The following is a 13,087-nucleotide window of genomic DNA, read 5'->3' as shown; positions in this document are numbered from 1 at the left end:
CCTTGGTGCTGTATTTGGATATCTAGATACCCCTTTACATCCTTACTGAGAAGGGTCCTCAGAGACAATGTTCAGTAAGAATTAACTAGGAGGCAGTCGCTGGTCACATATGTTGTTGCTCTATTTTCACCAGAGCGAGGAAAGACCTCACTCCGATAGAACCAGCCTGCCTCCAACTGGAGAATCAGACAACGGTGGAACCCATTGTGCAAAATAGGCAGTTTAGAAGGAAAACCACTGCACAGTTTGGAAGAAAAACCACAAGCCCCGCAGACAGCGAAGGGAGCCAGCTGTTATCGCTGGTCAATGCCAATATCATCAGTCAGATGTCCACTGTGACTGGAGAATATATCAGCCAAAGTATCCATTCCTGGTCATTACCCACTGACCTTTATGGGATTGAGGTTCAATCAGGGGCAAATGTAAAACCATTCACGTCCAACTAGCTTGCAGACAAGTAATGTCATAAATTCACGGTGAAGTACTGCCACTCGTAGAATCTTTTACAACATAGACAGAAACTATTTAGTTCACTGGGCCTGTAGTGGTCTTACTGAGCCCCCTCCTTTTGAGTCCTGGCTCAGTGGACAACATTCCTCTGGTCAAATTCAGGGCCCCCTCCAGAGTCTTGACTTGCATAATCGAGGCTAACACTCCACTGTAGGCGGAGGTCCAAATGAGACCTTACACCAGACTCTGTCTGCACACTCAGATCCCATGGACACTACTTCAAAAATAAAGTAGTAGGGGGGTCCTCCACAATGTTCTGGGTCCAATGTTTACCACTAACATACATGATCAGGTCTGTGTCAATCTGCTGTTTGTGGGATCTTGCTGTGTGCAAATTGGCTGCTGTGTTTCCTACATTACAATGGATTCTAAATTCCAATATACCCCATTGTCAGCGAAATACATTGGTGTCCTGAAAGGGATGTGAAAGGGTCGGTTTTCCTTTTATTCATTCCCCATATCATTTGGACAAGATCCGAAGGGCGAACACTGAGTCAATACTGGTGCCAGACACAAAGCCATTACCTTCATTAAACACTCGATCGACATTGAGTCCGTATGTCGCGCAGGTCTCGTAATACATGCAGCGTTTCAAGTCGGCACAGAGTTTACGTGCCCGGGCATCATCAATGACTCGTGGATTGGTGGCGCTGATTGCATCTGCAGTGAGGGAAGCAAATCTTTTAGATGTCAAGTGGTGAACAGTGAGAACTGCTCCATTACTAATGTCCTGTTGATACATTAAACAATGTTAATTTTGATGATAAGGAACTTGAAATTAATACGCAGCCAAGAACAATTCAAGTGTGATTATTCCCAGAATTAATTGGAACATTAAAATTGTAGGAAGCTGGCCTCTTTATAGCTTTAAATTGTACGATACACATAATACAGAGGAGTGGTAATGTCTCATTATGCTGAATGCCTGTCTCAGACTGACCTTGTGCTTCTGAATCTTTCACGGTATTGAAATGAATGCAGGCAAAGGCCCTGGTTAAATGTGCCTTCTTACCCGACCTTCCTTTCACCTCTGCCTTCAGTGTTGAGATCAAGATTTTATTGATTAGAATGGGTTGATAATCTCTGAAGCAGAACGCAAGGTGATCTAATTGAAATGTATAAGATTCTGAGCGGGCTTCTCGGGGTGGGTGCCGAAAGGCTGCTTCGCCTGTCTGGAAAGTCTGTCTCAGAATCAGGGGTTTGGCCATTTCGCACTGAGAAAGAGAGGAAAGTCTTCAGTCCTAGCACTGTGAATCTTTGGAACTCTCTGCCCCAGAGAGCTGTGGAGGCAGAGTTATTGAGTAAATTCAAAGCCGAGACAGATACCGATTTTTGGGTTATCAGGCAGTCAAGGGCTGGGGGAACAAGCAGGAAAATAGAATTGAGGCAGGGGGTCTGCCGTGGTCTTAATGAGTGTCAGAGCAGGCACCAACAACCAAAAGACCTCCTCCTGCTCCCATTCCTTATGCTTGTATCTCCTACACTGAACTCATTCTTTCCCACACCTCCTGTGTTGAACTCTTAACCTCCCTTTCTTCCCTTTCTCCAGCAGCTTTCATGCTTGTAAAATCTGTGACCACCTCACCATGGAGTCTTCCATCTTCCCAGCCTTGCTGATGTCTTTGCAGAGAGTGGGACTCTTCTGGGTGGGGTGGTGCAGACCCAGTTGTTGGAGCAGTTTGAAAGCAGCTGGGGAGGAGTGGGTGGGTGGCTGTAGGACCCTGGGGAGGTGCTCAAGATACAGAGCCTCAGGCCTCATCCATTACACAGAAAGTAGTAGGGGTAGGCCATTCGGCCCTTTGAGTATGCTCCACCATTCAATATGATCATGGCTGATCATCAAGATTCAGTAGAGACACAGGAGACTGCAGATGCTGGAATCTGGAGCAACACACAAATCTGCTGGAGGAACTCAGCGGGCCGAGCAGCATCTGTGGGAGGAAAGGAATTGTCGATGTTTCGGGTCAAAACCCTGCATCAGGACCTTTTCCAGATTCAGTATCCTGTTCCTGCTTTCTCCTCATGTTCCTCGATCCCTTTAGCCCCAAGAACTATATCTAATTCCTTTGTAAATATATTGAAAAATTTGGCTTCAACTGCATTCAGTGGTAGAGAATTTTACAGGTTCACTATCCTCTGGGAGAAGAAATTTCTCCTGATCTTGGTCTTAAATGGCTTACCCTTAGACTGTGATTCCAGGTCCCGGACTCACTGCCATCATTAATATCCTTCCTGAATCTAGCCTATTTAATGCTGATAGAATTTTGTTGCTTTCTATGAGATCCCCTCTCATTCTTCTAAACTCCAGCAAATATTAGCCTAATCCCTCTTCATGTGCCAGTCCTACTATTCTGGGAATCAGTCAGGTGAATCTCTGCAGTACCCCCTCTGCATCAAGAACATCCTTGTTCAGATAGGACAGCACACAATACTTGAGGTGTGGTCTCATCAACATCGGGGCTCTTCATCTCAGGAATGATCTAATTGCCTTGGAGGAGACAGAGTGCAGATCCCACACTGAAAGGATTAAAGTATAAATCCAGGTTATGTTAACTTGTCTTCTACTCCTTTGAATTGAGAAAGATGTGCAGGTTATCTAACTGAGTTTAACAAGTGGAGGTGTGGATGAACTATGTGTTGGAAATCTAAAGAAGAGGGGATCATTTTACAATTGGAGCCCGGCTTCGTGGAAGAGACAAAGTGAGAAAGAAAGTCCTGTGAGGTGTGGGGTGGGATGGGGTCAAATGAGCTTTCAAGATTGAGATCGATAAATTCCCCTTAGGTAAGGGTAAGAAGCGAAATGGAGCATAGATATGGATCAGTCTTGTTGAATTTGTGACAGCTGTGGGATGTACTCTCCGAAGCTGACTCCCACTCCGGGGACCTGAACACAAGCCTAGACTGACACTCCACTGATGTCCTGAGGGAGCTGTCATCTTTCAGATGGGATTGGAGGGCTTGAGTTATAAGGAAAGACAGGATAGGCTGGGACTTTTTTCCCTGGAGCAAAGGAGGCTGAGGGGTGCCCTTATACAGGTTTATAAATCATGAGGGGCATCGATAAGGTGGATGGTCGCAGTCATCTTCCCTAGGTAAGGGAGTCTAAAACTAGAGGGCACGGGTTTAAGGAGATAAGGGAAAGTTTAAACAGGGATCTGTGGGGCAACTATTTCACACAGAGGGTGGTGAGTATATGGAACAAACTGCCAGAGGAAGTGGTAAAGGTGGGTACAATTACACTTAATGGGCATTTAGATGGGTAAATGGATAGGAAAGGTTTAGAGGGTTATGGGCCAAAAGCGGGGAAATGGGACTTTCTCAAGTAGACAACTTGGTTGGCATGGGTGAGTTGGGGTGAAGGGTCTGTTTCCGTGATGTATAACCCAGGTAGTGTTTGCCCTCGCAGGTGAATGCAAAAGATTACATGGGACTGGGACACTTCCTGAGGATAGCAGGGGACTTACTCCCAATTTTCTTGGGGCCAACATTCATCCCTCAATCAACATGATTGGTTACTTCTGCACTTCTACTTGTGGGACTTTGCTGTTGCACAAATTGGCCACCGCCCTTCCTACAGTATGACAGTGACCACACTTCCAAAGTACTTCATCAGCTTTGAAGTGCTTTGGGACAACATGAAAGGTACTCTGGAAATATAAGTCTCTTTTTCTTGAATGCAGGACAGGGTGGAGAAACCAAATGGTATACCACTGGTGCCAGGGCAGATTGAATGCCCCTCTGCCCTCCCCCTTGATTCTTCCTGTATCCCACACAGTGGATTCTGACAATTCATACAGGTTTCTCGATATCAACTCAGGCAAAGCACACTGCAGTGACGCTCACTATAAATGCAGCTGATCACAATCACACTGGCACAGCGGGTAGTGCCGCTGCCTCCTAGATCCAGTGACCCGGGATCGATCCCGACCTCCGGCGCTGTCTGTGTGGAGTTTGCACGTTCTCCCTGTGACCACGTGGGTTTTCTCTGGGTGCTCCGGTTTCCTCCCACATCCCAACGACGTGCGAGGTCAGTGGGTTAATTGGCCGCTGTATTTTGTTTTTAGTGTGTGGCTGAGGGGTAGAATCTGGGGGGAGTGTGATGGGAATGTGGGGAGAATAAAATGGGATCAGTGTAAACGGGTGGTTGATGGTCGGCACGGACTCGATAGGCCGAAGGGCCTGTTTGCGTGCTGTGTGACTATGACGGTTCAGCCTTTCTCACTTGCTGCTAACACACTGGAACACTGCTGCACTCAACGTCTTTACAGCATCACGTAATTTGATGTTGATTAAGGATCAGCTTTACAAGCTTCCAGCCTGCAGCTTTGCGAGACAATAATATCTCCCCTCATGAATTGTTAATTTATTTTTTGAAGAATTTATGAGCAATTAGCACATACTTAAAGCTTTAAACCACAACACCCATTTCAGCACCACCATCACTCTCCCCCCCCATCCCCCTCGCCCCGTCCCCCTCATGGCTTTCCCTTGGATTTTCCTCAGGGCACGCATAGAGATTGAGTTTATAAAACGTCCGACTCTTGGGGGGGGGGGGGGAGGTCCGCCACTTTACTACAGAGGTCAATTCTAGCAGAGAGCGTTCACACCTTATTTCTTGCCCTGAGTCACGGCCAATCACACCGGCTGAATTCAAAGGCCTTTTGGAAATGGGGGAGGGGAGAAAACCGGAGGAAAAATAAAGAAAGAAGAGGCTCTGCTTGAGCCTCGTTGGGGTGGGGTGGGGTGGGGGTGGCGGTGGGAAGTGGCTGAGTGAGTGAGGCACTTTGCTTAGGCAGTCCCTCAGGATCGAGGGTGATTTGCTTCTGTTCTGGTTCTGTGGGTTCTGAGGTGATGGATGAGACTAATGTGGGAACCACAGACTCTTCTATGGGGCAGGAGGTGTCTGACAGGGTGCATGTGGGTAGTTTGTGAGATGGTGTCAGTCAACCACACACACACACACACACACACACACACACACACACACACACACACACACACACACACACACACACACACACACACACACACACACACATATATGGTCCTACTGTCTGTGCCATAGACTCTGGGTCATTAATAGATCAGCTCACATTCACATTTGTTTGATATTTTCAGCAGTTGTAGGATTTCCAAAATACAACATTAAAAGAAAATGCCGGGAGGAAACTGCAGAAAATGAAAATCAAAAAAAACTGCAGATGCTGGAAGTCTGAAATAAAAACAGAGAAAGCTGGAAACACTCGGCAGGCCAGGAAGGGTCTGTGGAGAGAGACCTGAAACGTTAACTCTGTTTCCCTTTCCACAGAGGCTGCCTGACTTGCTCTGTGTTTCCAGGTTTTTCTGCTTTTATTTGAGAAAACTGTTGCTTAGCCCTTTAGTGTGTCCCAAGGTTGCGAGAGGTGCCAAAAAAATGCACACCTTCTTAGCAGTGCCAGGCGATTTGAGGGTTTTATTCTGGGAACTGAACTGGACTCTCCCTGACTATGAACTGCCACTAAAACTGAATAAAGCTTCTGCCAGTGGCTTAACAGGACTATCTGGTGGGTGATGGAGCTGCAATAACAACTTTCATTTATCTAGTGCCTGAAATGAAGAAAAACATCCTGAGGCTCTAACACCCTGCCATAGCAGGAGATTTCAGGTTAAAAGCTCAGTTAAAGAGGCAGACTTTTAAGAAGCATTCTAAGGAGAGGCCGAGAAGCAGGTTCAGTTCCCAGTCTGGAGGAACTCAGCAGGTCAGGCAGTATCTATGAAGGGAAATGGACTGTCGACGTTTCAGGTCGAGACCTTTCATCTGATTTCAGATGAAGGGTCTCAACCCAAAACATCGACTGAGTCCAGATGAAGGGCCTCGACCCAAAACGCCGACTGTCCATTTCCCTCCACAGATGCTGCCTGACCTGCTGAGTTCTTCCAAATTTTTGGATGCTGCTCCAGATTCCAGCATCTGCAGTCTCTTGCGTCTTCAGCTCCTTGTCCGCCCTCCACAGCTGGCCTCACCTTCTCACCTTTCCCAAGATGGCGAGTGAGATTGCGTCTGCATGACAGTGAGAGAGAGTATGACAGTGCAGAGTGCGAGAGCGAGGGAGGGAGAAACAGTGCACACGGCAAAGAGACAGAAAGGTGGGGAGAAGGAGTGTCTGGCAAGAAAAGGGTTGGACTTGGCTGTTGTGTCAACAGTACAGATTGGTATGTGACAAATAAGCACTGTATGATGGAGAATTAATACAAGCCTTGAGAAGGCAAGAGAACGAATGAGAGATAAAAAGACTGAAACCTTTGTGTGGGTCAGAACTCTAGATTTCTTTTGCGGATGGACCTGCGCTTCTGAAAACAACTAGCGTGTCTCAATATAACTGTGCTACTGGCTGAAAAATGTCTGTTTATTCACAAGTTGCCGGTACTTTTAGATTCTGGTATAAAAAGTGTAGTTTTCAGCCCAGAGTTCAGCTCCAAGTGGGTGAACAGCCAAGCTCGTTCAAAACTCACAAAATGCTGGAGATAGTCTGCAGATTCAGCCTTGTCTGTGGAGGAAGAAACAAGATTAACAATTCAAATCAAGGGTCATTGAACAAAAGCATTAACACTGTGTCTCTCTCTTCGGAATATGCTGAACCTGCTGAGTATTTCTAGCACTGTCTGTTTCAGACTTCCATTTCTGAACAAGGTTAAAATCCCAGTTGGGGCCCCATTTATGTCATTGGTCCACAACCTGCATTATGTCAAAGCGGACCCTACCTGGTTTAGGGAGCTTGGGCATTAACGCTTTTGTTTCTGAGAGCGGGAGGGAAAGATGTTCTCTTGTTTTGCCATTCCTCTCCCAATTCCAACCTTACCCAGAGTGATTAGCTGACCCCAAGGCCTCACAGTCTGCAGGCTCCAACTGAGCCCACATGCAGCCATGGTGGTGGGGTGGTACTGGATCTCGCAGGTTCCCAAGATTTGGTCCAAAGTCCCAGAAGCCTCAATAATTTCCATAAATAACCAGAGACTCTGATCAAATCCGGGAAGCTCCCGGGCATGAATCCCTTTCCCCGCCCTAACTTTTGAAACAGAGATGGTCGCTGCTGAGCCACAGTGGCTGGTCCCGTCAGCCTGCCGGATTCAGTGGTCGGAAACAGAGCACCAGTGCCCACTGCCGCTCTTACCCTGCGATCCCACCAGCATCACGGCAATCTCTGTTGCACTCCTGTAATTCACCAACCGGGTGTAGTAATTATAGATGGTCTGGAAGCTCTTCTCGTTTTCCAAGCTGAAGACAAATATAACGGCATCGACCCATGTGGAAAACTGTGGAGAGGAGAGAATGGAACAACGTAAATACATGGGCCCATTCCCAAATCAGTGTGCATCAATGATTCTAAGAGGTGCTTGAAACTAAACAATAGGATACAGTCACACAGCATGGAAACAGACCCTTCGGCCCAACTGGTCCATGCCGACCAAGGTGCCCATCCGAGCCAGTCCCATTTGCCAGTATTTGGCCCAGATCCTTCTAAATGTAAAAAAATATATACTCAAAGGGAGAATAAACAAGATCAGAGCTGTTCAACCAGCACCAGCACAAGTGCATTGGACTGACGTCCTCTTTGTTGTGCAGTGATTCCTGTGAAGTGCACCAATTCATGTGAAGCCAGACAGGTTTCTGACTCCTGAGAAGAAGCCAACCACCACTAGAAGAAAAGTAAATAGAACGTCGGAAGAACTCAGTGGGTCGGGCAGTATCTGTGGAGGCAAAAGGCGTAAGTCGACATTTTGGGTCGAGACCCTGCATCAGGACTGAGAGGGAAGAGGAAAGATTGCCAGAGAAACAAAGGACTGCAGACGCTGGGATCTAGATGAAAAGCACGATGATGCTGGGGGAACTCAGCAGGCCAGGCAGCATCCGTGGAGAAAAGCAGGCCATCAACGTTTCTGGTCAGGACCCTTACTCCAGTGCATAGGAGGAGGAGGGGAGGGTGGGAGAGAGGCTGGTAGGTGATAGGTGGATCCAGATGGGGAGGGGATGATTGGTGGATGGATGGAACCAGGTGGTGAGGAGGGGGAGGGATGGGAAAGGAGAACAACGGGAGAAGAAACCTCGGTGGACAGGCGAGTGTGTGTGGGAGAACACCGGGGGCGTGGGTTACCTGAAATTGGAAAACTCAATGTTCATACCAATGGGCTGTAGGCTACCCAAGAGGAATATGAGATGTTGTTCTTCCAATCTGAGTTTGGCCTCTCTGTCGCAATGGAGAAGGCCAAGCACAGCAGGTGGGTGTGGGAGTGGGAAGAGGAGTTGAAGTGACATGCAACTGGAAGCTCGAGATGGCCGTTGTGGACAGAGCGTCGATGCTCTGCAAAACCACCTCGTCTACGCTTGGTTTCACCAATGTACAGGAGGCTGCATTGTGAACAGCAGATGCGATAGATCAGTTGGAGGAGGTGACGCGAACCTTTGCCTGGAAGGGCTGTTTATGTCCCTGGATGGTGGTGAGGGAGGAGGTGAAGGGACTGGTGAAATTGCCAGGGGAATGGGAGGGGTAAGTGGGGAAGGATGAGCAGACCAGGGAGTCACGGAGAGAGTAGTCCCTATGGAAAGCAGAAAGGGGGGGGGGGGATGAGGGAGAATATGTGACTGATGGTGGGACCCTGCTGGAATGATGAAGGACCACAGGGAGCTCACATGTGCATGAATCAGGTGAAGACAGATGGATCTGGGCATGATGCCCCACTTGGTCAAATAGGCTGCCTACTTTACTGATGCAGGGTTTCAACCCGAAACGTCGACAATTCCTTTCGTCCCACAGATGCTGCTCGACCCGCTGAGTTCTTCCAGCAGGTCATTTGTTGTTCCTACTTTATTTGTCATTTGTACATGGGATGTTGCAATTGCTGAGAAGGATGGCATTTATTGCCCATCCCTAGTTACCCCTTGAGGTGGTGAGCTGCCTTTTTGAAGTCTTTGTGATGAAGGCACTCACACAGTCTTGTTGAGGGAGTTTCAGGATGTAAACTCAGCAAGTGAATGTTTAGAGGGATTGACGGGCTGCTAATCAAGCAGGCTGCTTTGTCCTGAGCTTCTCAAGTGTTGTCGGAGCCACATTCATCCAGGTGAGTGGAGAGTGTTCTATCACACTCCTGATCTGTGCCTTGTAGATGGTGGACAGGCTTTGGGGTGTCAGGAGATGAGTCACTCACCACAGGATCCCCAGCCTCTGAGCTGCTCTTGTAGCCACGGTATTTATGTGGCCGATCGTTGATAGTGGGTGACTCAGCGATGGTAATGCCACTGAACGTCAAGGATAGATGCTTACACTCTCTCTTGCTGGAGGTGGTCAATGCCTGGCACTTCATTGGTACATGAAAGATTGCTCTTTTGGTAAAATAACAGATGCCCAGCAAAATGCCCACCCCAGGGTTTGAGTCAAAGCCTCAAACAGAGGGCAGTGAAAAAAAGGGCGCAACAATCGAGGTGGTAGGAGCGGGGTAAACAGATAAAGGAAAAGTGAAATCAGTGGATTTGGCAATGGAAGTAATTTCTGTTTAAATGAGCAATTTGGTTGGCCCCAGTCTCCAGTTTACGAGTGAAGTGAGCCTCGGACTCTGAGTATCTCTGACAACTGTGCCCAGGAAGGCTTCACACAATCCATAATATCAATCAAACTGCTATATATAACTAATATCAATCTGTAATGGCTGCATTTTAATCATCATGCTGTGCTTTGGTTTTCATTTGTTGTGGCAACAACGTGTGGCAGACAAGGGTGCACAGATTGTAGGAAATAGACCCATTATACGGTTAGGGCAGAGCTCATTAATCAGCATATTAGTGGAACCGTTTATTATGCCCATGGGCAGTTAAAGGCAGACAGTTCAAATATTCAATGGCACTTAAAATTTTAATACTTCCTCTGCTCAAAATGCTGGATGAATTAAAGATTTGAAATTGTTTTCCCTCAGAGACAAGATGTCAAATGCTTATTTTGTTCCTGGCGGGTACGGGAAGACAAATTTTGGGCTTTGTGGATCAGTTGGAAACAGCTCTTCCCAGCCCCAGCAAAGCACAGCAGGACCTCCTCATTCCAGACTCCCAGGGCCAGCTCAGAGTTGGAGCCAGCAGGAGACACAAGAGACTGGAGATGCTGGAACCTGGAGCAACACACAAGGCACTGGAGGTAAAGTACTGTCCATTTCCCTCCATGGATGCTGCCTGACCCACTGAGTACTGCCAGTGCTTTGTATGTTGGAGCCAGGACCTCCCCACATTTGGCGCCTGCCGCTTGCCAGTTTAATGCAGGAGGCAGACCTTCCTCCAAACTTCAGGCCAGCGGCTGAGATGTTCAAGTGGTTATTTCCTTATGTCGGGTGTGTGGGTCGGCTCAGGGCTTCATGGATGAGTGAGACTCTGTTACTGATGAATCTGCCCAGTGGGAAATTTGTAACAGAGGCTGTTGGATAATCCTCAGTGGCCCATCAGCCAATCATCTCCCTACTCCCCCTTGCTTGCAAAAGAAAGCAAATACGTTTACTTTTCTGTTACAGAATTCATGAAGCAAATTTAAAAATTCTGTTTATCCACACTGTTGGGTTGGGTTTTATTAACACAGTTTATCTCACGTTGCCTTGGCAACACAACTTAAGCTTTGGATCCAAGTAAATAAAGAAAAGAATTTCCTTTGATGTGAAAGCCCTCAGACAGCCTCACAGTAGGTAAGCTGGCTGTGCGTACAATGACTCCGGACAGCAACCCTCTCCCTCCCATTTTTTTTCCAAAGGTTCATTCAGTGATTACAGCATCACATTATTACAATATTACAGTGTTCCACGATTCACACTATTTACACATTCAAATTATAACACGGTCATCTCTATCCAGAACGCATTGAGCCCCTGTGGTGGCCACCAGTCCCAGAAATCCCCCATTGTACCTGTGGACACTACGTGCTCCTTCTCCGGGGATACACAGGCACAGACATAACCTCAGAAGAGGGGCAGTCAGCTTGGCCAGGCCCAGGAGCAAAAGGACCAGGAGATCCCCCTCCCTCCCACATGTGTTATGTTACCATGAAACGCCAAACACATTGAAGTTGGCTGGTGAACACAGCATCTGGCCACTGACACACCCAACACTGCAACACAATGTAGCAGTCGCCAGAGCCCAGTTATTCCTGGATCTGCTCATCCGCTCCTGTTCTCAGTAAGGTAAAGGATGCTGGTGTTTGAGAGTCAGCTGCCGGCACCTGATGCTCCTTTGGATCAATGTGCCTCTGTTTCAGGCCCAGTTTTATTAAACACTCACCTGCGCATCTGGAGGACCTCCTTCATCCCTAATCAGCAGCAAGTGGCTCTGACCATTCACGTTGATTTCTTTCTTGTATCGACCACCTGGCAACGACACAGTGGGAAGGAGATGTTATACATGCTCAAGACAAATACACGGCAATTATTTTTTCTCCCGACTGTTTCACATTTTCTACTGCTAAGCATGGGACACTCACACTGGATGCAACATCTAAACCCACTGCTCATACACTGCAACATGATGGCCATGGAAACAAGCCACAGTTTAACTGCTGCTGAATGAGCCCTTGATTTGACAAGCTCATTACTCCTCTGATGATGAAGCTCCAGTGCAGAACTGAGGGAGCAACGCACTGTGGGAGGGGCGGTACTGAGGGAGGGTCACACTGTGGGAGGGGTAGTACTGAGGGAGGGGCAATACTGAGGGAGTGTCGCACTGTGGGAGGGGCGGTACTGAGGGAGGGTCGCACTGTGGGAGGGTCGGTACTGAGGGAGGGTCACACTGTGGGAGGGGTACTACTGAGGGAAGTCTCTGTCAGTTCTTTTAGATGGATTTAAGAGATCGCACGGCACTATGTGAAGAGGAGCGATGGAATTCTCCTCAGTGTCCTGCAGCAAATATTAGTCCCTCAATCAAACTAGTAATGCCAGATTAACAGGCCATTTGTTGCCTTGTTAACTGTTTTGCTGCTCATGTTAGCTGCAAACTAAAAACAAAATTTTTTTACACTTCTAACATCATTGAGCTGAGGTCTTGAATGGCGACAAATACAAGTTCCTCTTTTCTTCTGATGACTAACTACTGAATAACCTTCTTTTGAAGAGACAAGATATAAAAACTGGCCAAGCATTTAAAGTATCACAGGTCTGGTACAGCACATAGATGCAATCACAAGGAAGGTGCGCCAGCGTCATTACTTTCTTTGGAGGTGAAGGAGGTTCGGCTTGTCACCGAACACTTTAACGAACTTCTACAGATGTACTGTTGAAAGTATCCTGACTGGTTGCATCATGGTCTGGTACGGTAATTCAAATGCAGAGGAACGCAAGAAGCTGCAGATAGTGGACCCAGCCCAATAGGTCACGGGCACATCCCTCCCCACCATCAGTAGTATCTACAGGAGGCCCTGCCTCAAGAAGGCAACATCCACCATCAAAGATCCCCACCATCCGCGCCATGCCATCTTCTCGCAGCTACCATCGGGCAGGAGGTACAGAAGCCTGAAGTCCCCACACCACCAGGTTCAGGAACAGCTACTTCCCTTCAGCCATTCGGTTCTTGAACCAACCG

The 13,087-nt window shown here is 47.7% G+C and overlaps 1 protein-coding gene across 3 annotated transcripts in view; it reads right to left on the bottom strand.

Annotated features, from left to right (window-relative positions):
- Positions 1-13,087, bottom strand: part of LOC127567018 (arf-GAP with GTPase, ANK repeat and PH domain-containing protein 1-like) — a 177,224-nt gene that overhangs the window by 45,268 nt on the left and 118,869 nt on the right. For all 3 annotated transcript variants that reach the window (XM_052009640.1, XM_052009637.1, XM_052009638.1), the window contains 3 exons: positions 11,795-11,880; positions 7,662-7,803; positions 1,036-1,170 (listed from right to left, as the gene is read on the bottom strand). In XM_052009640.1, the coding sequence (XP_051865600.1) occupies positions 1,036-1,170; positions 7,662-7,803; positions 11,795-11,880 (363 nt within the window). The remainder of the gene's footprint in view (positions 1-1,035; positions 1,171-7,661; positions 7,804-11,794; positions 11,881-13,087) is intronic.

This window comes from Pristis pectinata, chromosome X (assembly GCF_009764475.1).
Source record: "Pristis pectinata isolate sPriPec2 chromosome X, sPriPec2.1.pri, whole genome shotgun sequence".
Classification (NCBI taxonomy): Eukaryota; Metazoa; Chordata; class Chondrichthyes; order Rhinopristiformes; family Pristidae; genus Pristis; species Pristis pectinata.
The sequence above is the reverse complement of the archived record's forward strand: the minus strand, read 5'-3'. Positions and strand labels throughout refer to the sequence as shown.